General features: G+C 36.2%; 2 protein-coding genes across 7 annotated transcripts; both read right to left on the bottom strand.

The window, feature by feature from the left end:
- Nucleotides 1-5,762: 5,762 nt before the first annotated feature.
- Nucleotides 5,763-15,881, bottom strand: LOC125272057 (GTPase IMAP family member 8-like). 5 transcript variants are annotated; one of them, XM_048196623.1, is made up of 8 exons: nucleotides 15,728-15,881; nucleotides 14,117-14,711; nucleotides 12,399-14,001; nucleotides 12,170-12,274; nucleotides 11,144-11,210; nucleotides 10,889-10,966; nucleotides 6,056-6,121; nucleotides 5,763-5,968 (listed from the first exon to the last, which is right to left on the bottom strand). In XM_048196623.1, exons 2-3 carry the CDS (start codon nucleotides 14,688-14,690, stop codon nucleotides 12,734-12,736), a joined length of 1,842 nt encoding a protein of 613 aa, XP_048052580.1. In that variant the 5' UTR covers nucleotides 14,691-14,711; nucleotides 15,728-15,881; the 3' UTR covers nucleotides 5,763-5,968; nucleotides 6,056-6,121; nucleotides 10,889-10,966; nucleotides 11,144-11,210; nucleotides 12,170-12,274; nucleotides 12,399-12,733. The 5 variants fall into 5 exon arrangements, with proteins under 5 accessions (XP_048052580.1, XP_048052578.1, XP_048052582.1 ...); XM_048196621.1 differs by having other exon boundaries at nucleotides 11,144-11,207; XM_048196625.1 differs by having other exon boundaries at nucleotides 12,170-12,227.
- A 1,695-nt stretch (nucleotides 15,882-17,576) lies between these two features.
- On the bottom strand, nucleotides 17,577-26,058 carry LOC125272059 (GTPase IMAP family member 7-like). Of its 2 annotated transcripts, XM_048196628.1 has the most exons (4): nucleotides 25,917-26,008; nucleotides 25,770-25,836; nucleotides 23,183-23,218; nucleotides 17,577-23,024 (listed from the first exon to the last, which is right to left on the bottom strand). In XM_048196628.1, coding segments are annotated over exons 3-4 (918 nt in total). In that variant the 5' UTR covers nucleotides 23,184-23,218; nucleotides 25,770-25,836; nucleotides 25,917-26,008; the 3' UTR covers nucleotides 17,577-22,107. The 2 variants fall into 2 exon arrangements, with proteins under 2 accessions (XP_048052585.1, XP_048052584.1); XM_048196627.1 differs by lacking the exon at nucleotides 25,770-25,836 and having other exon boundaries at nucleotides 25,917-26,058.
- Between the last annotated feature and the right edge of the window lie 256 nt (nucleotides 26,059-26,314).

Genomic DNA, 26,314 nt, shown 5'->3' with positions numbered 1-26,314 from the left:
GTTCAGAAATTCAGTTTTTCTTTTCGTTGCCTCAGGGCAACGTTGTGCAATAAGGGGTACTTTTCGAGGATGTTTTGGACAATACCTCACATTGGCAACAATGTATTATAAGAAGGGAAGATGCAAGATTCCTGGGTGTGCAGGAACACCTAAAGTGATGTGCAAAAATTGTAACATACACCAATATGTCACAGCAGAGAAGAAGTGCTTTTTGAAGTTTTGTACGGAGTGAAATCTTATCACATGAAGTACATTATATGGCATAGCACACTACATGATACAGACATATGCATGTATCAAATTCAATATATCAATGTCTTTCAAGTGTTTTTCCCTTTTTACTTAATGATTTCTTTTTTTCATAATTTTCTCTATGACTCTGTACCATTGTCGCACAAAAAATATTTTGGGATTGGGGGAGGGTGGGGGGAATTTTTTTTTTTAATCAATAAAATGTTCCCAAATGAACCAAAAAATTATGTGGAATATTTTTTTTTCATATGCCATCAACATGTGTGCAGTAGAGGGTTAACTACTTTAATCTATGAGCAGCTTCTCAAATGCTTCAAAGTAGCACGCGGTTTTTTTTTAGCATGCATCTTCGTTCTTTGAATCACTCATATGCACATTTGATAAATTATCATATCATAAGATGAATGTAGGATGGTTTCTATGCAACATTTTATAAATGAGGGCCAACAGATTTAATGTTGGCTACAGGACAAAATATTTCTAAACAAAGATTACTTGTTTTACAAAAAATAGCCCACTATTTAAAATTTTCTACTTACAATTGTCACATTTAATTCAATGTGTCTTTCTCTGATTTCACAGATATGTGTTACGTTACACAGGAGGTCAGAGACACAGGTAAAGTTTACGATGTTTATTGAGACAACCAGAGCAGTGAACAGGTGAGTATGTCAGATGAAGTTTCCAGACAACAGACAAAGGATATATCAAGACAGGATTACTGAAGTTGATCTTCACACCCGATTCAACGATCACCAGGAGACTTGGAGCAGAGACAGCACATAGACACTCACGGAGGACTGGAGAACACGGGGGATCTAGGAGACACACTGGAGACAGGTAAGGAGTCCGTAAGGTAAGCGATTAGGTTAGTATGCGTTAACGAGACTGGGCAATGACTGAGTGACTGTGAGTGTTATTCCACATTACGGGAATTGCTGTCAGATCTACTGAAATGTTCATATCAAAAGGTTTAAAGCTTGAATTTGGTAAAAGGGATAACTTTAGTGAAAATTAAGTCATGTTCAGACAGTAAATCATAATAAAACACTCAGTTTGCAGATTTTGAACACAAACTGCAGTCATTTTTGTTCTCTGTGTTCATCTTTTGTTCTAACAGCTCTGAGAAAATCTTCCTCAGCCTCCAAAACCCGTTACAGACTCTTTCAGTTTCAAAATCACAGGAAATCCCCTCATAGCTGCACTGTTAAACTGCAGCATTAGCACATCTATTACACTCCCTGTCTGATTTTTATAACACACTGACTAGAAAGAAGACAACTACATCAAGCAATTATATTATTACATTGAACTGTGTAAATTTAGTTTCAGTTTTTGAACTATCACAGATTTATAAACTCATCAGATGTCATCAGCTCCACCCACCAGAACAGAAAAGTGCTGGAATTTCCTGTAAAATAACAGAGAACAGTCATTTTTCTTACATGCTTATAAATGATGACTTGAGATTTAACTTTATATAGAAAAAGTCTGACTGAAATTATAACGTTTTGTTATATCACTTATATAACACGATTACATCAAAGCTCATAGTCAGGGACTATTGTGAAATTTCACTGATCAGATGTTTTCTGATAAAGTGCCTCATTTTAACCTTTGTGTGTGAGGCCAACAAATACACATTTTTATCAAATGTTATTTGAAAGACACTGAAATAAAGTTCACTTAATATTTGAGATAAAAGTTATGGCTCATATAGTCCATTAAGATTTAGTCTCTCTGGGCTGATCTAGATTTCTGCATTTATGAAGACATATGATATGCCACAGTGTCCACTTAAAATAGATACATGAATAAACATTATAAATATGGAATAGTGATGAGGACATGAAGTTAAGTTTGACTAAACAGTAAACTAGCAAAGCTCTTGTTTGCTAGTCAGGAATGTGAGGTGTTCTTCATGTTTAAAGGTGCCCTAGAATTAAATATTGAATTTATCTTGGCACAGTTAAATAACAAGAGTTCAGTACATGGAAATGACATACAGTGAGTCTCAAACTCCATTGTTTCCTCCTTCTTATGTAAATCTCATTTGTTTAAAAGACCTCCGAAGAACAGGCGAATCTCAACATAACACCGACTGTTACGTAACAATCATGATATTTTTACTGATATTTGTAAACTGTCTTTCTAAATGTTTCGTTAGCATGTTGTTAATGTACTGTTAAATGTGGTTAAAGTTACCATCGTTTATTACTGTATTCACGGAGACAAGAGTCGTCGCTATTTTCATTTTTAAACACTTCCCACATAGCAAACAGACTTGGCCCAAATGTGGCCTCATAATGGCACTGCTGGCGTGTTGCCGGCACTGGCATGCATCATGTCAGCCAACTGTGGGCCATGTGTGGCAATGATGGCACTGCATGCGTGACGGCAGACAACATTTGGGCCGATTGTGGATGTGAGGTGTGTGGCCCAGATCAGTGTAACGATTATGGGCCATACTCTGTGTACAGCATGCCTGACGGCAGACAACATTTGGGCCGATTGTGGATGTGAGGTGTGTGGCCCAGATCAGTGTAGCGATTATGTGCCATACTTTGTGTACTGGAAAATTGTAAGTATTTAGGCCTGCTATATTCAAGGCAAGATTTACTATATATATATATTTCCCCTACATAACAGTTTATTTAAAAATATATGTAAAGTTATAGTTACAACTGGGCGGTCAACTATTGTTTATTTTGGCGCGATCTCCACGGTAACACCAGCTTTTCTGGTTGGTGGATGAGGTTCACGTGATGCGTCGGTTGAAATTTCTCCCACTGAAGGGTGAAGACGTCTGTCGGACAACCGCTGTTCTAGGTAAGTGAAGTTATGTTGTGTACGACCTAACATTAGATGTTATGTTATGTTAGATGTTTTGAATCAATATTTGGCCTTTTGGAAAGAATTGAACTTAAACATTTTTACAAAAAAGCCGCCAAATGCGGTTAAAACTCGCAGATTATTTTGGTTATTATGATTAATGAATTCCATCACTCGTAACAGCTATCTTTAAAAATAGAACAACAACCCATTTTTGGCACTTTTGAAATACATGAAACTCGGATACCACTTAGTTCTTTATTGAAGTGAATTTTGCCTATAAGGTAGCTGATTCACTGCCCCTTGAACTTGAGAACCCAGATATGAGGATTGACGCGACCGGGGTGAGATAGGCCGGCCTGCGGGATGTCCGAGGCGCGGTGCTTCCTGTCCAGTGTGCGGAACAATGTAGCCCACTGTTGTTAAAAAATCACAGCAAAATCAGCAACAGTAATTGACTTTTTTAACTGAAAGTGATTCAAAGGTTGTACAATCAGATTTAATTATATCTAAATCTAATCTCTGACTTTGATAATCAGGATAGGTCTATGTCTGATATTTTTGTTTTAGCTAGTAGACATTCTTAAAACAATAAGAAAGCAATTTGTTATTTCGTAAGCATTTTGCATCAGTCATGTAGAATCAAATCTGGAATAATCATTGTGTCACATAAACAAAGACATGTTTTTGGTATTTGTAGGAGGTCATTGTTAGTTTACATTAACCTATGCAATAAGAAACTGTTTAAGACAGACCAGTACATTTTGAAATTAAATGCACTTTTTTTGAGGTGGAAATAAGATGTTATGCTTTGAATGCGTTACATTATCAGTACTTCAACAGTGCATTGGTTACTCTGTTTACACCACAGTTTCCATATCTCAACATTTTTAAGGTTTTTGTTTGCTAAAATGGTCTTATTTGTCATAATACTGTTGTCAAACTCTGACAAGCCAGTTAGTCATTCAATAGTGCCATATTATTGGGAATCGTTTCCTGTAAAAAACACCAAAGCAACCTTATTTTTCATTTGTTACCTACATTTATTTACAGTAGATGGATGAATGTTTGTATATGTATTTATTAATTTTGTATTATTATTTTGTCTTTTAGCTGCTGTGAGGAAAAAATTGTCTGACACCACACTAATAGTCTGCTGGAATAAGGAGAGAGCACTTGTGGAGAAATGAGGGGCTGCAGAGCTGTACTTCACTTCCTGAGGACAGTCCTAAATAGGATCACGTTCTCCCTCACACATACAAACATTCTGATGTGTAAATTTGTTTTAAGTATTTTTTTTTTTAATTTGCTCTATATTTGTTGAGAGTAAAATTACATTATAATATCTTTACATTTCAGTGCTAGATTCAGTCATATATTCATGAGGTGGTAATAAGATATGCTTTGATTGTACTAAATAAAACAGCCTTCACACAGTTACACAATTCTGAATGTGGTTATTATTATTATTATTATTATTGGCTTGTGCAATATTGTTAAATAAACTAATTTTGAGAATTGAATTTTCTTGTGACTCATTTGTTCACATGGTTTGGGTAAGATTAGGCTGGGTTATGGCTCATTTTTGGGGTTTCTGGTTAAAGGGTGGTGGTGATATGGTTAACATATGGCTGAGAATTGGTACCAATAATAAAACCTGTATTGGCCCAGTTCAGGGCCAGTTAAGGGTGATTAACTGGCTGAGATTCGGGCCGGTTATGGCCCATGTGTGACCCCTGTCTGTAATCCAGTTCTGGGCCTCTTCAGGGCCGTCATTCTTTGCGGTACTTGGGCCGAGGGAAAAGTGATCGTGTGGCCCGGAGCTGGGCCAGAAAACATTTGCTATGTGGGTTGCAGTCTGTATAATTCATAAACACAACTTCATTCTTTATAAATCTCTCCAACAGTGTAGCATTAGCCGTTAGCCACAGAGCACAGCCTCAAACTCATTCATAAACAAATGTAAACATCCAAATAAATACTTTACTCACATAATCCGATGTATGCATGCAGTATGCATGACGAACATCTTGTAAAGATCCATTTTGAGGGTTATTAGCTGTGTGAACTGTGTTTATGCTGTTCAAGGCAAGCACGAGCTCCGTGGGCGTGGAGCACGAGAATTTGGGGCCAGTAGCCCTGAATTGGCTTATTTATAATGATGCCCCAAAATAGGCAGTTAAAAAAATTAATTTAAAAAAAATCTATGGGTATTTTGAGCTGAAACTTCACAGACACATTCAGGGGAAACCTTAGACTTATAATACTTCTTTTAAAAAGAAGTTCTAGGGCACTTTTAAAGGGTTAGTTCACCCCAAAAAAATGAACGTTGACTTCCAAGTCAATGGGGACCAGAAATGTTTTGGTTACGATCATTCTTCAAAAAGGGAGATGTTATGTTGAGGAGAACAAAGAAATTCATAGAGGTTTAGATCAACTTGAGGGAGAGTTAATGATGATAGATTTTTCATTTTTGGATGAACTATCCCTTTAAGACTTCATTAATAACAGGATCTCACATAGCCTACTAGTACACATGCTTTGTCTTTAATTGTTAATATTGATTTAAGACACAAATGACTAAGTTTACAAGGACACTCACAAAGATGGTGTAACGGTCCAAGCCTTTGTATTTATTATTATTATTATTATTTAGATTGATTTACTTTTTGCATTGATTTGGTTCATTCCCTTCTCCGCCCCATACACCTGTGGCCTATTCATTTATGGTGCTCCTGGTTGGTTAGTAGACGGGAGAGTGTAGACGTGCTGTGTTGATTTTGTGCTGCTTCTATCGGACTCCAGTCGCCTGGCCGCCACAGTCACTGTCTTTGGCCGGAGCGTTTCAATCAAACTCTCCTTTCCATGCTGGGTACCCTGGATCCTGCCAGGAAGAACATCTGGAGTCAAAACATCAGTCAGTTGGTGCATGCGTACAACTCTAACAAAAACGAAGCAACTGGTTATTCACCTTATTATCTGTTGTTCGGGAGAGAGGTGCGTCTTCCAGTGGAAGTAGGTTTCGGGACCTCAGCGGCTGGGGAGAGTGGAAGGAATCATTAGCGCTACGTCGAGAGAATGACAAAAATTAGCCTCTGAGAGTTGCCTGACGACACAGCAAGGGAACAAGAGACTATTTCATTATGCAGAAATGATTTGGACAGGATCATGTAGACACACAGAGACATCAAGATTCAGCATTTGAACTTCAACAATGGTGACATTTTCAGCTCAACAAATCAATCAGTTCTTCATCTCACAACTTTTTCTATAACAAATATGCTTCAGAAACACACAGCTACAGAAACCAGAGAAAAACTGATGCTGAACAGTCAAGGATCAAGAGCCCAACTAAAGCAAACACATACCTCCAGTGACTTCAAACATTACTACTTTCAATAAAACATCAACATCTAAAAGTTTTGTATGAAAGAAATAGTCAAAATGGATTGTAAACTGTTTTGTTATTGTATTAATTACAGATTATTTTTGTAATTTTAGTGTATTGAATTCATAGGCATAATTTACGGCCTTTTCACCAGGGTCAAGATTGTCTCTACCACTTTTTGAAACATCTTGTGGCATCGATGTATACACATGAAACATCTCCAGTTGACTAGCAAAGCATATATTTCATTCATTTGTTAAATAAGAGGCGATCTGGCATTGGAATGTGTTGTTTTTGAAATCATGCTGCTGTTATCAGTGGCATGCAACTGTGCTTTCTTGGCGCTCGTGCACAGTCCAGACAGAAGAGCTCTTTATCACTGAATGCAAGTTTTAATGGGGGTTAATGTGTCACGACACATTAATGAGCCACAAAATTGTATTTATTGTTTGAATTTCTTTAAAAAATTACAAAATTTGAAAGCTGAGTCTTTGTTTCATACCAATAGTAACCTGCCATGGCTTGTCCGACAAAGCATGTCCCACCCACTTTTTAAAACAAAGTTATGCCACTGATTGAATTACTGTAATTTGTCATCAATTTTTATTCCTTCTGTGCAGCTATAAATGGAAGGTCTTATTGAATGTCACATTAAATTTTAAAAAGCAGCCAAACAGAATGTGGGAAACGAAAGTGGGCTTCCTACACAAAACCTGCATGGGCCCGAAAGGGCTGGCCTACACTGGGCCATCATGGGCTTAATGTGGGCAGTTCGCTAGTGTGGGCTGCTCACAGAGAGCCTGCAGTGAGCCCAAAGCTGTGGGCCTCGCCTGGGGAAGCCCGCGCTGGGCTTGTTTAGGTTTCATGTGGGCTGGCCCTAGCCCACTGTGCCCAGAAAAAGCCAGCATGGGCCCCCCAGCATGTTTACAGGGATAACACAGATGTAGTATTTGCTGAAGTTAATGTCTTGTTTTGTTTTCTAGTATGTATAGTGTATAGAGATTTGTGGTGTATTATGTAATTTATGTCCTGTCTTTTATGTATTGAAACTTTTGGCCGCCAGTCTTGGCCAGGACTCCCTGGGAGAAGAGTTACTGTAACTCAATGGGACCTTTCCTGGTTAAATAAAGGTTAAATAAATAAAATAAAAGTAGGGGAGTCATAAAAAGGGGGGAAAGTGCAACCCAGTGTGGGTTATTATTAAGCACATTAACACCTTTCTTTATAAGGTTTTATGATTCATAACAGTCTCTGTGTGCTCTGTTGATGTACTCATGTACTGCCCCTTAAAGAGTTAGTGTGAACTATAAAGTTTGTGATGCAGCATGTTTCTACTTGGTGATTGGTAATTTTTTGACTTATTCCCACCCCTGTGAACATGGAGAGAGGGGAAGAGAGGGAGAATTGCTGATCAGAAAAAAGAGTAATTTCAGCTGCCTTAAAAACAGGTGTTCAGGTGATCTGTTTTGGCTGATTAGAGTGAAGAGGCCATTTACTGATTTTCCCCCATCTCTTTCAAACAGTGTCGGTTGTTATTTCTAGTGGTAATTGATTAACATTTAATGTGAAATTCATATTTCGGGTTATATGTCATTTTGCTGACACTGTGAAATGCTGAACAGGTATTTTAGGAGGTATCTATCAAATGTAAATACATAATAGACATTTTGATATTTCATTCCAGTCTATATTTATCCAAAATTATTCATTATTTCATTTTTTTTATTTACCTTTTTGTGTAGAAATAAATCAAATTGTTAACTTCCTCATACTTACCTGTTGTGTTGATTGAGGTTATTCTCTGTTAGTTTAATTTCCACTCTGTATAACAATATTACCAGATGTATAAACAGTCAGAACCCGGTGCTCTGCCCTAATGAAGGTTAAGGGCGGGGCGCACTACATTAACAGCTCTTAAGACTATTTGATTTGCTCAGAATCAAATAGATTAATAAGTGCAAAGATTGACGTTTGTATGTAGTATTGTAGTGTATTAATGAAGTGGATTTGATTACACAGTATACAGTCAAACCAAAAATGATTCTGAATTTTTTTATAGGCTATATTTTACTAGTGGATACAGGACACTATAGTTCATTTATGTAAGTGAGGATAGCAAAATAATTTAATGTTACGTTAATGTTACGAACAGCAGCTACACAAAAAAACCCAACCTCTGCGAGGACTTCAGAAGACACAAACTCTGGATCAACATGCACCATTTTAAATTTTGCTATATATCCTAATCATTGTTAACATGTGGGCTATTCATTACTTCAATGAGCTCATTGTTTCTGCCTTAAATACAGTGTTGGCTAACTATATTGTATATGTATAATTTGGACACAGTCAACTCTGATAACACATTACTCAAAATTAAATTAACATACACTAGGCTCAAAAAAAAAAAGCCAGATTCCATGAGATTTGCATTGGGTTCCACGGGATCCCAATCCCAATGCAGCCCTCTAGACCAGAGTTTCCTACATGTAACAATTTCATGATCACAGTTCATCAAATCTATGATCAACATCTACACTTATGGCCACCGCAAAACACAACAGAAAAATACAAATTGTTGGTGAATGTTGTTGCGCACTTCATGTTGTGCACTACATGAAATGGGTAAATGGGTATCGACTCTTCGTTATTTAGGCTTTGAACAAATACAAGTACCTAGAAGGGGTGGTGACATTAATAAAATCTTATTACAGAGGGAAGCTTTTTATATTTATACATTGAATCCTCTCTTAAAGGTCTAATTTTGGATTTTAATTTGAAACCTTTTTTTGTGATTTTATTTAATTATTTTTTATTGTATATGATTCCATTTGTTATCAGTGTTGTTTGGATTATTGGGTGATGAGTTTAATGACTTGTAACAGGTGTGATTGATCATGTTGATGAAATTAATTCTATCAGGTGTTACTATGTTGAGAAAAAGATAATTGCCATTTTTTCACTATCTATTTGCCTGACCTGACGAAGACCTTTTTGGTCAAAACGTTGTCTTTTTAATAAATTTTGAGAGCAGCAGTGGCAGTGTGCTGTTTTTTCTTTGTTTACCCAATAGTGATTCTGATGATCGAGCACCTGCCTTTAGTTTAGGATAAAATATGAATTTTAATAAAACTGAAATTATTAAATCATGATTGAACAGTTGATTTTTGCTTTTTTGCACTTTGTCTATCTTGTAAATTTGTATATTATTCTTTTTATTATCTGTCTTGTCTTGTTGCTGTCACTCTGCTGCACTGTGGAGCTTCTGTCACTAAAACAAATTCCCAGTATATGTAAACATACCTGGCAATAAAGCTCTTTCTGATTCTGATTTTTCTTTCTTCTTTTGTGCTGTATAAACAATCTTGACTCTTTAATAGCATTTAAGGCAGGGCACTACAGGTGAATAGGAATAAAAAAAAAAATAAAATAAAAAAAAAATCGAACTTTTAGATATCACCATACTTAACTCAGTTGATTAATTACATTAGGAATTGCTGATATTTTATTGTATTTCAAGTCTTCTGAAATGTTATGTTTGAATATGCAAATTAGGTAGTCTAATTCAATATGCAACTTTTTCAATATATTTCAAGAAACAGAAATCTGATTTTTTTCCCCTTAATATCTCCCTGGTGGAAAATCTTTTAACATTATAGAAAAAAAAAAAAAAAACCTGGTTAAGACCCCTTACTCTAACAGATGTAAAGGAACTCAAATTAAAAATATGCTATATATTATTACTGCTTCTTTTGATATGCCAGGCATCGAAAAGTCAGAAGAACTACATTTTTGATTCAAAATTATAAAATACAGTAAATTCAAAGAATGTATGCAAGCATCTGACAGTTTTTGTAACATGAATAACTGTAATAGGCTGATTCACAAGGTATTTGTTGCAAAAATTGAAAAGGACCCTAGTTTGAATCATATTGGTTTCTTTTGCATTTGATGTCATATTCTAATCAGCATTTTCCATATTATTCTGTTCAATTTTAATTGTTCACAGAACTCAAGTGATGACAAGGCTTTTTTGCCATAAGAAACCATTAGTCTAAGCATTATTTGAGTTCAGTAAACTCTGAAATCAAACAGCATTGTTAGTAAGAATGAGGACTGTGAAACTGAAATCATGATGGGCCACATTTGTGTGCAGATGGTTTGAGGCTGTAAAGTTTGTGTGTCGCATGATTAATCTTTAGACCAGAGAGTTGAAATCTTTTCTCACATTCTTTCAACACATTTTCTACTTAAACTCTTCTTTGATTAAATGACAACAAACCAGAAAGCATAGAGTACAATCCAGAAATGAACACAGAAACAAACAAAACAATTCAGACAAGACTAATTATTTAACAAAATTTAATTTAAAGCAATGACTGCTTTGTTTGCAAAGGAATTCAGCAACTCACACACCGAGACTAAATCCTGAACAATTCTTTCTTGAACTGATGAAGACAGTGTTCATTTTCTGTTCTGAAGCCATGCAGGTCCCTAAAACAAAATGATTTGGTAATATTAATACATAAAATTGAAGCATGCAAGGTAATCGGTTTATTAATTGATAAAAAGATTGTTTTTTGTTTTAACTACATCAAAGATGAAGACTTTCTATAACTGACCAGAATGTATTTATTAAACAGATCATAATATGATAAAACTAGATCTTACAATATGTTGTTTTAGCTTGAGATGCATGTGTCTGCTTTCCTCTTACTTTCTGTGTACTTGACTTCTACTGAAAAATAAAGAACATTAGTAAATCCTACTCAATTATTTGTAAAACTAAAGCAAATGAGCAGCATTAAAACGCTCCTAGTGCTTTAACACAGAAAACACAAAACATTCTTTCTATAAGAAAGAGCATGATGACAGTGATCATAATCAACAGTAAGAAAAGCAAATGACAACAGCTGCTGAAAAAGTTTGCTTGATATTAAGAATGAAATGCTGTTAATGGATTTGTTCACTTTCAAATGAAAATTAGCCCAAGCTTTATTCACCCTCAAGACATCCTGGGTGTATATGACTTTATTCTTTCTGATGAACACAATCAGAGTAATATTAATAAATATCCTGACGCATCCGAGCTTTATAATGTCAGTGAACAGGGTTCATGAGTATAAAAGCTGAAGAAAGCGCTTCCATCCACATTCATCCATCATAAACGTTTACTCCACCCGGTGGATTAATAAAGGCCTTCTGACACAAAGCGATGCATTTGTGTAAAAAAATATCAATATGTAAACAAGTTATGAAGTCGAATATCGGGCTTCTGCCAGACCGTCTTCCATATTCAATGTACAAGAAAAGTGTAAAACTCTCTCAGTTCACAAAGCTTACATTACGTCCTATACTTTCTTTGTACGTTGAATACAGAAGATGGTCTGGCAGAAAGAAGGCCTTTATTAACCCTCTGGAGCCATGTGGAGTATGTATATGATGGATGGATGTGGATGGAGACACTTTCTTCAGCTTTATACTCGTTGATCCCGTTCACTGCCATTATACTGTTTGGATGCGTCAGGGTATTTATTAATATACCTCGAATTGTGTTCATCAGAAAGAAGAAAGTCATGTACACCCAGGATGGCTTGAGGGTGAGTAAAGCTTGGAGTAATTTTCATTTGAAAGTGAACTAATCCTTTAATGCCATACCAAAAAATGAAAAAAAGGGGAAAAGGAGTGAGAGCTCACCTCTTCTGCATCATGCAGCCTGACACACTGACAAACATCACGATTAGATGTTGAAGTACTGAACAGCACAGATAGACACAGATTAAAATGCATGCAGGTTCTGCTCTGTTTGGATAAAAATGACAGAGAATGATGACTGAACAATTGACGATGCAAAAAAAAAAAAAAAAAAAAAAAGTCAAAATCAGTTTAAAATAAATACAGTGTACCCTAATATTTAATATTTTACCTGACTACCGCTGATCCTGTGCATCTCATCAGCTGGATGTGGAAATGTTCATTTCCAGCTGTTCTGGTGTATTACAGTGTTTTATACTGTACTGTTCTTGAGATCTCCAGCTGGAACAGAGCAGTGAGTATGACGAGGATGATGACGATCATCCCAGAAAACACTATCTTAAGCAGAGAAGTGCTTTTCTCAGGCTCATTTTATCAGCCAACAAAGACTGTACTGTAGCAGTGCTGTTATTGCTCGCTCTTCCCCTCTTCCGTGTCTGCATCTTCTCTTTCGTTCTTCTGTTGAACTTTTTACTCTAATCTTCTTACTTTCTTCCAAGCACCTCTTTATTTTTTTTTTCTCTGTTGTTTTCTTTCCTCTTCCCTTCTCTGCTCCCTCTGAGCATCATCAGCTCTGGCAATATCTTCACCAGCAGCAGCAACAGCTCCAGCAGCAGCTCCACCAGCAGCAGCAACAGCTCCAGCAGCAGCAGCAACAGCTCCAGCAGCAGCAGCTCCAGTAGCACTAGCTCCAGCAGCAGAAGCAACAACAACAGCTCCAACACCAACAATAGGTGCAGCAACAACAGCAGCAGCAACAACAACAGGTGCAGCAATAATAGCTCCAGCCTTAACCCAAAAACTTCTTCTATTAAACCATGGTCTAGTTTCCTCCTTCTCTACTCTTCTCTCCTCTGTCTCTTTTCTCACTCTCTCAATCTCTTCTCTTTGTTTTCTCTGTTCTTCCGCTCTCTGTCTCTGCTTTTCTTCCTCTTGTCTGAAACTCTGAGCCATTTCAAATTTTGCTCTGACTCTCCTCTCTGTCTCTTCTCTCACTCTCTCAATCTCCTCTTGTCTTTGTTTCTCCTCTTGTAGTTTTCTCTCCTCTTCCTCTCTCTGTCTCCTCTCTTCTTCCTCTCGTCTGAATCTCTGAGCATCTTCATACATCTGATTACTGTAGTGTCCTCCTCCATTCTGCTCTATCATTGTGTCAATCTTCTGCAGTAGATCATTCACCTGCTCTCTGTTATTCTGATCTTTATTGTTGAAGACGTGAAATCTGCCTCCACACTGCTGAACTAGACATCTTAAACCACTGCTACACTCAATGCTTTCCTCTACAGACTTTTCTTCTAGCAGATCTCCATGAGTGAAGAGAATGATGGAGTATTTTAACACCTCCTGACCAAACATCATCTCAATCATCTGAAGAATATGCTGCTCTATATCAGTGAATCTATTATTCACAGGAAACACAATGAGAAAAGCATGAGATCCAGGACTGGATAAATAAACACTTCTGGCTATCTCTATCATTAATTCTTCAGGTTTCATCTCTGTGTCAAATAATCCAGGAGTATCAACTACAGACACAGATCTGCCTGAAACAGTGGCATGAGCTTTTGAACATTCACGGGTTACTGAATACATGCTCATCTCAGATCTGAACTCTTTCTGTCCCAGTATTGTGTTACCAGCTGCACTCTTCCCAACACCAGTTTTACCCAGAAGAACAATTCGTCTGGATGAGAGACTGGAGACAGGAGTGTCTGGTTCAATGTCTTTTGGTATTTTTCTCCTCAGTGGATTCAGCATCAGTCTCTTTGCTTCTCCTTCTAAATAATACAGGAATTGAAAAAAAGAAAAAAAAAAAAACACATTTTAACATGCTTCAAACTTTTATTTACAAGTGTCCAGTATATTTGTTTAATATTGCTATAAAAGACTCACCCTGTAAGTATGTCTTAAGTATTTTCATAAACAGCCCTCGAACTTGTTCAGTATGTCCTCTCTTCTTGTTGTTGAACACATGGCATCTCTGATCATATTTCTGAACGAGGTTCTTCAGTGGTTCAGTGTCATCAAGGAATTCTTGTATTGTCATGTTTTCATCCTCCAGTTCGTCTCCTCTGGTGAAGAGAATCCAGGTGTTCTTCATGCGCTCTTTTCCTAACAGCTTCTCAATCTTCTCCACAGTTTTTCTCTCTTCTTCAGTGAATCTGTCAGCTTTGATGACCAGCAGAAACACACAGGTGCCATATTCACATATCTGAAGAACCTCTTTATATTTCTGCTCAATCTCCAGTTCACTCATGTCTGTATCATATAATCCTGGTGTGTCATAAACAATGACTGGAAACCCATAAACTGTTCCAGATTCAACAGCAACATCTCGTGTGACAGATCTGGAGCTTTTCCTTGATTTGAAAGCTTCTCTTCCCAGTATTGTGTTTCCTGATGAACTTTTCCCAGCTCCTATTTTTCCCAACAAGACCAAATTTAGACCTTCAATACTTGTGGCCATTTTCAAAACGTTGCCAAAAGCCTGTATGAAATAACAGCAATTACATGTTACTGCATTTAAAACACCACATTTGAATTAAGTGTTGAAAGTGTGAGGGCTCAAGTCTATGAAAAGTTTTACTGCTCATTATTTTTTTTTATTTTATTTTTTTTCATAGAGCTTTTCAGAATACACATCGTTTCAAATCAGCTTTATGGGGGAAGCGGTTCTCTGACATTTTGCATAACCAATCTCAGTCAGCTCAGCTCTTGCAGTTTTGCATTATGCAATATTTTAAATCTACTAACTTATCCCAGTCTTCATGAAAAGGACATGTATCAACATTTTTTTATTACAACTTATCAAGTGTTTGTAATAGAAAATAATAATAATAATAATAAAAAGCTAAATTGACATCCTACTGTACCTGGTTTAAGTTAATGACTCCCACTGAAGCTATGACTTTGTCAAAACATTAATATCACATTTAAGATGCTAACATTTCTACACTCTTACAATATATTTTTTTTAACATTTCTCCTAAACAGAATAAACTCTAAAGCTTGAAAATGTGTATAAAAACAGTGTAAGACAACAGCAAATCGAGACAGTTTGTATCCATTTAAGTTATAAATGTAATATCTATCTCTCTATCAATCTTTCTTTCTCTATGCATCCATCTATGACAATTTCCCGATAAAATAATCGTTTTAAAATTTGAAATGCAGTAAATGTTATTTACTTTTCTTTAAGTCACTATAGTGTCCAGAATTTCCTTCGTAACCGAGACAGAAATAAAATATACATAAATAAAGATCGTTCAGCACCGAGTCGACGTCTGAAACATTACAACGCGAATAACATTAGACTCTACAATAGCAACTGAACTAAGTCATTTTATTTAACGACATGTAAAAGTTTAAACGTTCTGATTAGTCACTGTACTAGAGGCTAACGTTAGCCTCTACGCCTTCTTAATCTTTTCTTCCTTCGGACCGCGCAAGCCCAAACCATTATTATTAGAGATTAGATGATTTCCAGTAGATGATAAAGCATACCTCTTGGGAAAATAAAAAAAAAACAGGAGGAAAAAAAGAGTATTTTCATCAGCCTCTTATCTACATTTTCTATTAGTCGTCGTCGTCGTCGTCTTCTTCTTCTTCTTGTGACGTTTATTGGCGGTGGGCAAGCCAACTTTTGGTGCATTACCGCCACCAACTGAACTGGAGCGTGAAGTGACAATGGGAAGGATTATATCTATATATGTATCTACATCCATATATACCTATATACACACATATACATACGTACATACACATACAAATTCTTAAAAAAAAACAAAAAAAAAAAACAACTTATATTCTCCTTAAGTTTCCTGTATCTATTATATATTTTATTATCATTCTTCTGAATTTTCTATTGCCTAATATCAGTTCTAATGTCATATTATTTGCCCCTTCTGCTTGTATCTTTGTTTCCAGCATTTGTCTCTCTTTACTATATGCTCTACACTGTAATAAAATATGCTCCACTGTTTCAATTTCACCACAAAATCTACAAAACTCAGAAGGGTGCTTCCTGATTTTATTCAAGTTTCCATTTAAAGATGAATGTCCTAATCTTAATCATGCTATTACTACTTCTTCTCTTCTTTTAAAGTCACTTCCAGTCTCATTAATTTGTAATCCTACTTTCTTTTGGATTTTATATAGATGTCTACCTGTCTTCTCCATATCCCATTTTTGTTGCCAAGATTTAATAACAGCTTGCTTTATAATTATCTTTGCTTCTGCTTTACTAATTTTTACATCAATTCCTACATTATTTTTATTTAACCATCTTTAAGCATGTTTATCTGCCATTTCGTTTCCATCTATTCCAACATGTGCTGGGACCAATAAAAACGAAACAACCCTGTCATGATCTATTGTATTTTAAATAACCATGGAGGGAGTGCAGCTAGGCACTGCATCACTGTATTTCCTATTTACTAAATCCATTTTTTGTGCTATTTCTTCTGCTATCCACCCAATGCTTTTTATATTTGCTCTCTCGTGCTCCCAACAATCTTCAATTCTTCTTCTTCTTCCTCTGATTCTTCTTCGGGGTTTTGCGGCAGCTGGCGTCCAATTTGTTGCATTACTGCCACCTACTGTATTACAATTCCGTCACACTATATCCTCTTGTCCAATCCAGTTTCTTTTAAAACCATAATAAATATTGCCTGCCTTTTTGTTTCCCTGCACATTCTAAAATACTTTTAAGATTTCCCTCGACTTGTCCTTAACTGGGTAATTATTTATTGTCCTTCATGATTAAACCTACCACGAGGTATTAAAAATGCTCAATCGTCTCATACTCGTGACACTGGATGCACATTCCTGTTGGGTGTTTCCCCATAATATGCAGAGTGCCATTAAGATTGCTATGCGGCATAGCCTATGCCCCATTCTTATTCTGCTTAAAATGACTTGTTCTCTCCTACTCGTACCTTTATCTCTTGATACACCCTATCTGCTTTGTATTGAATATAAATGCCTCTCTTTTGTTTAATTTTGCCACTACTGCTGCCATTTGTCCATTATTTCATTCTACACTATGCTCTTTCCCTCTAATTTAGATAACTCAATATTGATTTCAACATTTTCCTTTTTAGTTGCCTTTTTTGAGGAAAAACGTTGAGTCTCATAATCGGTTTTATAATTCTTAACTCACAAAAAATGTTGTTCTAGATATCAATTAGATGAAAACTTTAAAGTAAAATATTCTTTATCCCACAGTTTGATATCGTATCTCTAAATAAAGTTTATTTTTCTCTATATGAAGGATATAACTTTATATGTTTATATGTATAGATATACATATTTACACATTTGAACGTAAAATTAAAAAAAATAAAACAATCTATTGAAGCATGGATCTTTATTGAAATGAAAATTTATCCAAGAATAATTGAAAAACCTGATGAAAAAAAAAAATGCGAAGAACATAGACAGTTTCCCAAACAGAACATGATTAATGTTTAGGCCTGTAATTCAAGGTACATAAACATTTATTCAAATAGCTGATATTTTTATTCAAAGAGACACATGAGGAAAATTACAAGAAATTTCATGAGCAAAACGTATAATCTAGTTTAATACATAAAGCTAAATCAGAGGAGAAACGGAGAAAAGACATTTTAAAAGGTGTTATGGTGTTTTATTTGATATATTGTAGGCTAATTAAAATATTACACATTATAGTGCTGCTCGATTATGGCAAAAATACTGTGATTATTTTAGACAATAGTCAAGTCAAGTCAATTTTATTTATATAGCGCTTTTTACAATTGGTAATTGACCAATTGTAAATGAAAACAATATTGAAATCATGATTATTTAACATGATTATTAGTGGGCAAATGATTACAGTCAGTCTTATTTTATGATATGAGTAAGTTAATTTTCACATTTATTGATAGCATACTTCATCAGAACTAAATAAGAACAAAAAATACAGAACAAAACAAAAACAGAAAAAACAAATGAACAAATTTCATACAAATGAAATGACAGATGACAGCATTTTAAATGTTTCAGGAAGATGTATTAACATGGTATTCAGATAATAGCCTACAACAGAAATTCAACAAAATCATCAAATGAAAATTACCCTGCATACTCATTATATGCAGATTAATCCTTCCTAAAGCTTCTCAGATATTCAGTCAAGATCATTGAGTGACTTTCCTTTTTCTTTCTTCTTTTTTTTCAGTTTATTGGACTCCTCCTCATTTTAAAAACCAGCATGGATACATATACTGTTACACATGCATTTTCCTTCTCAACTGTGTACATTCACTTAAGACAAAATCGACTGTTTACATGATTACTTGCAAAAACTGCACTTTACAACACTCACTTATTTGGAGGATTTAGACGTTTAGTTTAGGCTTTTAGGGAGGACCAAAAGCACACTGCTGTGAGGGAAAGGGAGGTGCTCTGGACAGAATGCTGCAGCAGCAGCACAATAATCATTTTACCTTGATTATCTTCTTTTCATAATCACTGAAAGCCGGAATCGAAAATTGATTATGATTAACTGCACACTGCACTGTTACAACCTGTTTGTTTAAAGCTACCAGTAATAATAGGCTGATAAACATAATTCTATGGATAATAAGGAAAAAATAAAGAAATAATAAATATAATAAACACAACAAAATCTGTAACTACATGATATAAGAAATGCAGAAGAGACAAACGACAAAAGAGTCAATAAGGTCCCGTGTTGCCAATTTAGGGATTTTGTCACTAGATTTAGTGACTTCCCCGCTCCTTTTGAGACTTTTTTCAAAAGTTTAGGGACAAATCTAGCATCTTTTTGGACAAACCTTATCTAGATTATTATTTTGCTCACTGATCTCTATTCATATTTATATAGATCAATAAACCAATGAATTATGAATTGTTGTTATTATGATGTCATCTAGTGACATTTAGCCGTTTTAGCTACTTTTAATTGAAAGCAGTTGGCAACACTGTTAAAGGCACTGATATACTTCAAACAAAGTCCTTTTTCATTCTTCGTTTTGGGGTAAAACGAAGTTCGAAATGTGTGACCAGCGATATACTGTAAATGAACATCTGAGATCAACATTTAGACGAATATGTAATGTGCCATGCACTTTCTTCTAGTAACAAAATAAACACAACAAAAATGAGACAACAGCAAGCATTTTTTTTATATATAAAGCATAAGAAAAGCGTCTGATCATAACAGCATGGGAATGTTAGCATGAGCTCTGCAATGTAGCTCTCCAGTCACGTCACGTCTTCATATAGCACTTTATTCAATAGATTGCTTAAAATCAAGCAGCTTTACAGTATCAAACATGAAAAACAGTGTTAGTGCCTTATTGCTTTACAAGCACAACTTCATTTTGTACTATAATCAGCTATCCAGTGCAGTGGCGGAGCCAGGATTTTTTCATAGGGGTGGCCAGGCAGGGGCCGGCAACCAGTCTGGGGTGGCACAGAAATCTTCATAATTTCAACATAAAAACGAGTCTGACTATAAAGTACTGAATTGTGCCTACAACACAACTGAGTACAGTTCATTTGCACTTAATTAATTGAGAATTTTTCTTTTCTTTTTTTTGCGTTCCTCACTTGCAGGCATATTAATAAAGTGGCTCAAGCTATAGCTAAATTTCAACTTGTTCAGTCAGCTTGTTCTGGTTCTCAAAACCCCTAATAACTTGTTCTCCATTGTTGCATATCCATGGATGAGACATGCAGATAACCACATACTGTACTTCAAAGATTATTCTGTTTCAAAAATTAACCAAAAAGTAAACACTAAAATTCAAACTTTCCATATTGTCAAAATAAATAATTGCAACAGTTCTATCATACCTAAATTAAACTCAGTACAAAGACAACAAATGTGTTCTCTTTTGAATTCCCATTTGCTGATGCGGAAGTCAACAGCACATAAATGCCAGAATGTAAAATTAATTATTTTATGCATTTAAATGTGATAACTTTTGTTTGTACTTTATAAATTATTGCAAAATTAGCATCTTCTAAAACAAATGCACAGTTCTCACATTTATTTATGCATTAAAAACTTACATATCAGTTTGTGCCTTATATTGTGTTCTGGCATAGCAGAATATTTTAGTCCAGAGGCATGTGACGCATGTATCTCAAATAGGCCTACATACATGCATACACAGTTCTAATGCAGCTTTAATCGCCTTTTTGGTTATGTCATGACTTAGCTAATAGACGACAGAACTACATTGCATGCTCGTAGTTTCTTTTGCGCTTTATTTATAGTGAGTAGCCTAATATACCTACAGCGCGCCGTATTTGCGCGTGATTGAAACGTGCGCGTCTTGCAACCCACCAGTTGAGAAACATTAACGTAAGCTATATACAATGTGCGCCGTTCACTTGTTCTGCTGAAGCTCATGCGGCACCTGTATCATTTCCGCGCGCGTTTGACTTGCGCCTGGCGCTGAGGCAAAGTTGAAGTGCGCGTCTGAATAGTCTACAGTTTTTTTTTTTTTTTTTTTTTTTTTTGTGGTCTTAAAGAGACGGTTCTGCGTTTAAATAAACGCAATTCTTGTCAACAAAAAAAGGATACAGAAACAGCGGTTGTGAGCGGGGTGGCCAAAGGGGTGGCCAAGCTTAGGCCAAGGGTGGCCACGGCCACCCCTGGCCACCCCCTGGCTCCGCCCCTGATCCAGTGTGTTCATGTTTTCACCCGCGGAGCTCTTACCTCAACAAAACTCAACAGATCAAATGAGTCAGAGACACGCTCCACGCGAGTGAAGGCGGAGCCTCAGCGCACACCTCCTGTTACGTTATCGTCACTGACCAATGGTAGTACGAAGGTGTTTTGCAGCTGGAGCGAACTTTTCCTGAAAGTTCACTTTGGCAAGCCGCTTCGAACTTCCAAAAAGAACACAAAACGAACTTTGTTTTGGCCTGATTTTGTTCGAAATGACGTCACATCAGTTCTTTCTTCGATTTCGTTTGAAGTATACCGGGGCCTTTAAGGTCTGAGCAAGAGCCACTCCTGAGAGAAGCTTTCCCACAGAGAGTGCCTGCCCCAAATAATACACAACACTCTTATAGACCTTATGTAGGTCTGCCCCTTTTTAGCGCTGCGCTCGTTGTCTTTTGACTTCCGGTTTGTATTTCCACAGCGATCTTACGTATTTATGAATGAACTGCTCATTTTAAAATCTTCCCAGTCTACTGACATTTGTTTAGACATCTTTAAACATAACAATGCTCATGATAACTTTCATTAGGTAACAACAGGTGAATCCACTTCACCAGCTAAATATTCTTCAACAGAGATGCCATAGAAATATCAAGTTGCCATAGAAATGCCATAGAAGTTCAAAGACAATATTCTAAAGATGGTGGCACACTTGTTTCTCTGCTAAAACAGGTCTATATAATCCTAAACTAATTATTAATTAACATGAGGAACACAAATCTGAAACTCACACACTCTGCCCAATAGGATCAGGAAGACTCAAAATGACACTATTATATGAGAAGTAAACTGAGCTGGATGATGACATCAGCGTGTTCTACAGAGCTGCTGCTGTTTAGATGAAACTAAATCGATAACTGCTGATTTTTACAATGGAAATGAATCAAAACTGAACTGACTTAAGCAAAACAGTGTTTTCTTCTAGTGCTGCTGTACAGCTAAAACAAACTTTGTTACAAAATTGTCATTCTATCACTGTAAAGGTGCTTTGAAACAATCTGTATAGTAAAAAGTGCTAAACAAATAAAGGCAACTTGACTTGAATAACTTTCACTGAAATACGATGTCTTATCTTATTTTATATGTCTTATTTTCAGAGTTACATATAGAACTATATGTCTGAGCACAGCCAAAGCATTCATAAAATACACATGCATGATTAGATCTGGAGTGTTTGTAACTTGGTGAAGATCTCCATCATTTTTCTCTCATTAATATGAGTGAGTTCTGCCTCCAGTCTGGCCTCTCTGAGCTTTGCTTCATAATAACGCTTGTACTCAATCATTTTCCTCTGATTTACTCGTTCCAGCTCTTTGATCTTCTCTTCTTTCTCTTGCTCAGATGCTGTTAGTGCCTCTATTTTCTCTTGTAGTTTCTTCTTCTCTTCAGTGAATCTGGACTCCAGTTCCCTCTCCTTCTCTTGTAGTTTCTTCTCATATTCTCGTCTCAGTTCTGCTTCTTTAGTTTTCAGCATGAGATCCACTTCCTTGTAAGAGTCGCTGGTGTAAAATTCACCTCCATTAGCAGAGACCATGGCATCCACCTTCTCCAGGAGCTCCACAACCTGATTACGATCTTCAATGTCTTTATTATTGAACACGTGATATCTTCCTCCACAACGACTCAGGATTTCTTTCAGATCATCACCAACTTCACTGACGTATTCTTCGATAGTGCCAGTCAGTTCATCACCGCGAGTAAAGAGGACGATTGTGTGTTTATCTGCTTCTTCTCCAAATAAAGCTCTGATCTTCTCCACTGAGTTTCTCTCTTCTTCAGAGAATGGGCCGAGCTGAATGACCAGGATGATGGCGTGAGGTCCAGGTGCCGTCATGTTTATACACTTACTGATCTCCTGTTTCAGATACTGTTCTGGAACATCTGTGTCAAACATACCTGGAGTATCCACCAGGGTAATTTCTCTTCCCGCCACTTCTCTGGTCTTTTTCCAGCACTCTTTGGTTACAGATGAACCACTTTTTGCAGCTCTGAAGGCTCCTCTGGCCAGAATTGTGTTTCCAGAAGTGCTTTTACCTGCTCCTGTCCTTCCTACCAACACCATCCTTCTCAAGGACACTGAAAAAGAGTAAAAGGATTAAATCAGGTGCATACAAATTGATTACAAAATTATTAATTGATGACAAACAGATTACTGTATTGTATTGTATAATAAGTCAAAATGCATATTTGCAAACAGAAGCATATATTGTAAACATTTGTATGTGTATACTCACTATTTGGTAAATCTTCGTCGAAGCTTCCCCTTCTACCTACAAAAAGTACACATTTTGTTAATTCTACATTTTTTTTTTTTTTATTTTGGAAAAAATAAAATAATAAAAAGTTTCTGATTTAAAACACAGGATAGACGTTGGCCTTAAAGTACACAGGAATGGCTGCTGAATCATTATAAAGCCTCACAGTGTTTCCCACAGGATTTTGTGAGACTTGTTGCAGCAGATGATGTCTCATGCTAATTAGCATATTTACTCTATAATTGCATTGTGGTTGCGTTCAGACAAGTTTTGGCTTTTCAGATCTGTTTTGCTTCTACTTACTCTCTGAGCTGTCATATACACATACTGTTATACAATTGAATGCCTAATAAAGCTGTTTCCAATTTTATATATATATATATATATATATACACACACACACACATTTCTGTTGTCAGACATAAAACAAGTATAAAAAGTGACTAAACACAACCCGTTAATACTACATGTTAACTAGAAGTCTCTATACTCCTCTCACTATACTCCTTAATCATTTGAAGTCACAACATCATCTGACAAAATCACCATACATCTGCACCAGGTATGTTCACACATATACATAAAAGGAGGCTCAAGCACCTGCCCTTTTTCTTCCTTGAGAGAAAGTGCCCTTTTTTCTAGGGTGCTTTTTATTTTTAAATAAATCAATATATCCCTGTTTGCGCACAGCTTCCCTGTCAAACATATATATTTACTATATATTTAGGCCTATATCAGGTCGGCTTTATGCCCTCCCTCCGCGACACATTAATTCCTGTGCGTACCCCACCTCGTGTTTGCTGCTGGCTGACAATTTTTGACAACTATGCCCGGGAAAAGACAACAGGTGTCTGTCGATGAAAAGCAAAAAAGAAAAAAATCCCTAGATAGATCCTTCCTGTGTATTTCTTTCAGGTAGCCCATGTATGTTCACAAAGCTATTTAAGGGTGAGATTATTTATACGTTTAACGCCACGTTAATAATTTGACCACCAGTAACGCATCTGCCTGATCTGATACTAATGCAATTTATGCCATATTATAATTTAAATTATTTTAATGCTCTATGCATTGTTTTATTGAACCATGCTAAATATATCTGTAGGACTGTCAATACCAGATGAGGAGCATTTAAAAAACGCAAATTCATGAACCATATTAGACAGTTTTCTAAGGATGCACGATTTTAAATCATAATGCTACCATTCTTAAATCTACGCTAACACAGGAGGATACATCAATAAAATTTTAAACCCTCACTCTGAGTGTGCATGTTTGATGTCCACATATTCTTGTTGAAGAAATTACAATTGCTGTATCATTTCCATCATAAAGAAGTGACCAAATATTGTTATTATTAATAGAATATTATATTTGTTAATTATGCTGGTTGGCCAAAAACAAGGATTTGATCATGCTGTGTAACAACAACAATCACCAGTCATGTGTTATTATATATATTATGTACTTATAACATTCTCTTGTTCAAAAACTCTTGGCCTTTAAATATGCAGATCTAAATGTGTATTTTGGAGGTTTTCTTTGCATACTAGAGTAAACAAAGACATGGAATCAAAAATAGACCAAAATCTTAAAATTGTCCAATACGTGAAATAAGTATTCCAATAACACCAAAAGAATTAAAGCGATTTATTGATTTGTGCAAAATAAACAAATTATTAGTTAACTATGTCCCTTTCCTCTGAGCAGTCATTTATTCTAAATATCTAGTTACTTGAAAATAGTAGTGTAGCAAACTTGCTGATTGTGCAAACGTTTCGTTTATTATTTTTTAAAATAATTATGAGAAGTGCCCTTTTTTCCACTTGAGCCCCTGCCTCCTAAAATATCTGTGCACGTCCCTTGTCTGCACTCAAGAGCGACTTCCTCGTGTTCATGTGGAGAACGCGGTTCATGATTGCGTACGTGCGCGAGCGTCCGCATAAAGTCCCCAACTTTTCTTTCCCCCTGCAATGTTAATGATGTTATTTTTGCGACTGTGTACAAATACGTTTTTTTCCTGCATGGGATTGAACAAAAAAGAAAGAAAAAGTTTTATTCAGCATGCAATAATGTGTTCCAGGAAAAATGAAGCCATTTGTTTATTGTTTTACCAACTTACACATATCTGTATGTGTGCAAAATGCATGAGATGAGAAGCTACAAAAAGGCCTACTCGAAATATGCTGTAGTCTATGCGATATTTGAGGTGTAAACTTCGGTTATCAAATTAAACGTAGACCTAATATATTACAAATAGCCAATTTAAGCCTGCTATTTGGCGCGCAGTAGTGCTCAATGATTTTATTTCTCGATGTAAATGCATCCCAGTTTTTGTAACTCGAGCGAAAAGTGCGCATTTGAACGATATGGAAAGAACGTCACAGGCAGACATATCAGGCGCTACACATTAGTCAGATGAGAAAGGCTAGATGTCATGCTGGTATATCCGTTAATTGTCCGTTGTAGTGTTTGCACAGCGTGCAGTCACATCTTAAATGAAATGATCAACCATGTAAGTTTGCCTACACGAATTAAAAGCTAAACTACATGCTAGTCTACTTACAGATGTGGAGGTAAACAATTTATGTAACCCTCGCGGTGGAAATCGAAAGTAAAACAGTGCAAAGATTCTGGGGAAAAAACATATGCCAAACAGCAGTTAAGCACAATTTATTATCAAAATGTATCTCAAAATAAAGGCAGAAGATACCTTTTTTTTCTTTTTTGCCGCTTGAAGACGACATGATGAAGAGTCGATAACTGCGCAATTCTTGCAAAAATGGCGACCGGGTCAGACTGCGATCTCAGGAAAAAGAACAGAGCAGGGCAGAAAACACTTCACAGTGCATGAAAGGGGTGGGGCTTTGGAGTGGAGGGTTGCCAGGTCTGCGCAACAAAACCATCCCAAAAGTAGCGTAATCACAGCACAAGTGTAAAAGTATCCCAATCCCAGACTTGGCAACAATGAGCCGAGCGTCGTTACATGGCTAGCGGCTGTGTGACAGACAGCTGACAGTTGACGTTTGTGTGTGCATTTTAAAGTTTTATGACATTCTATTGGGTTTTGACATGTTTCACTGGACCAAAATATGCATGGTTAAACTATGT

The sequence above is a fragment of the Megalobrama amblycephala genome, linkage group LG7 (assembly GCF_018812025.1).
Source record: "Megalobrama amblycephala isolate DHTTF-2021 linkage group LG7, ASM1881202v1, whole genome shotgun sequence".
Lineage (NCBI taxonomy): Eukaryota > Metazoa > Chordata > Actinopteri > Cypriniformes > Xenocyprididae > Megalobrama > Megalobrama amblycephala.
Note: the sequence above shows the minus strand (reverse complement) of the source record. Positions and strands in the feature narration are given on the sequence as shown.

Coding starts and splice junctions, on each gene's coding strand:
- LOC125272057 (XM_048196623.1), bottom strand. CDS start 14,690: ATGGCCACAAGTATTGAAGGTCTAAATTTGGTCTTGTTGGGAAAAATA. Junction 14,002..14,116: donor ACTTAAGACATACTTACAGG/GTGAGTCTTTTA, acceptor TGTATTATTTAG/AAGGAGAAGCAAAGAGACTG.
- LOC125272059 (XM_048196627.1), bottom strand. CDS start 25,950: ATGTCGTCTTCAAGCGGCAAAAAAGAAAAAAAAG. Junction 23,219..25,916: donor CGGCAAAAAAGAAAAAAAAG/GTATCTTCTGCC, acceptor TACTTTTTGTAG/GTAGAAGGGGAAGCTTCGAC. Junction 23,025..23,182: donor CGACGAAGATTTACCAAATA/GTGAGTATACAC, acceptor ACTCTTTTTCAG/TGTCCTTGAGAAGGATGGTG.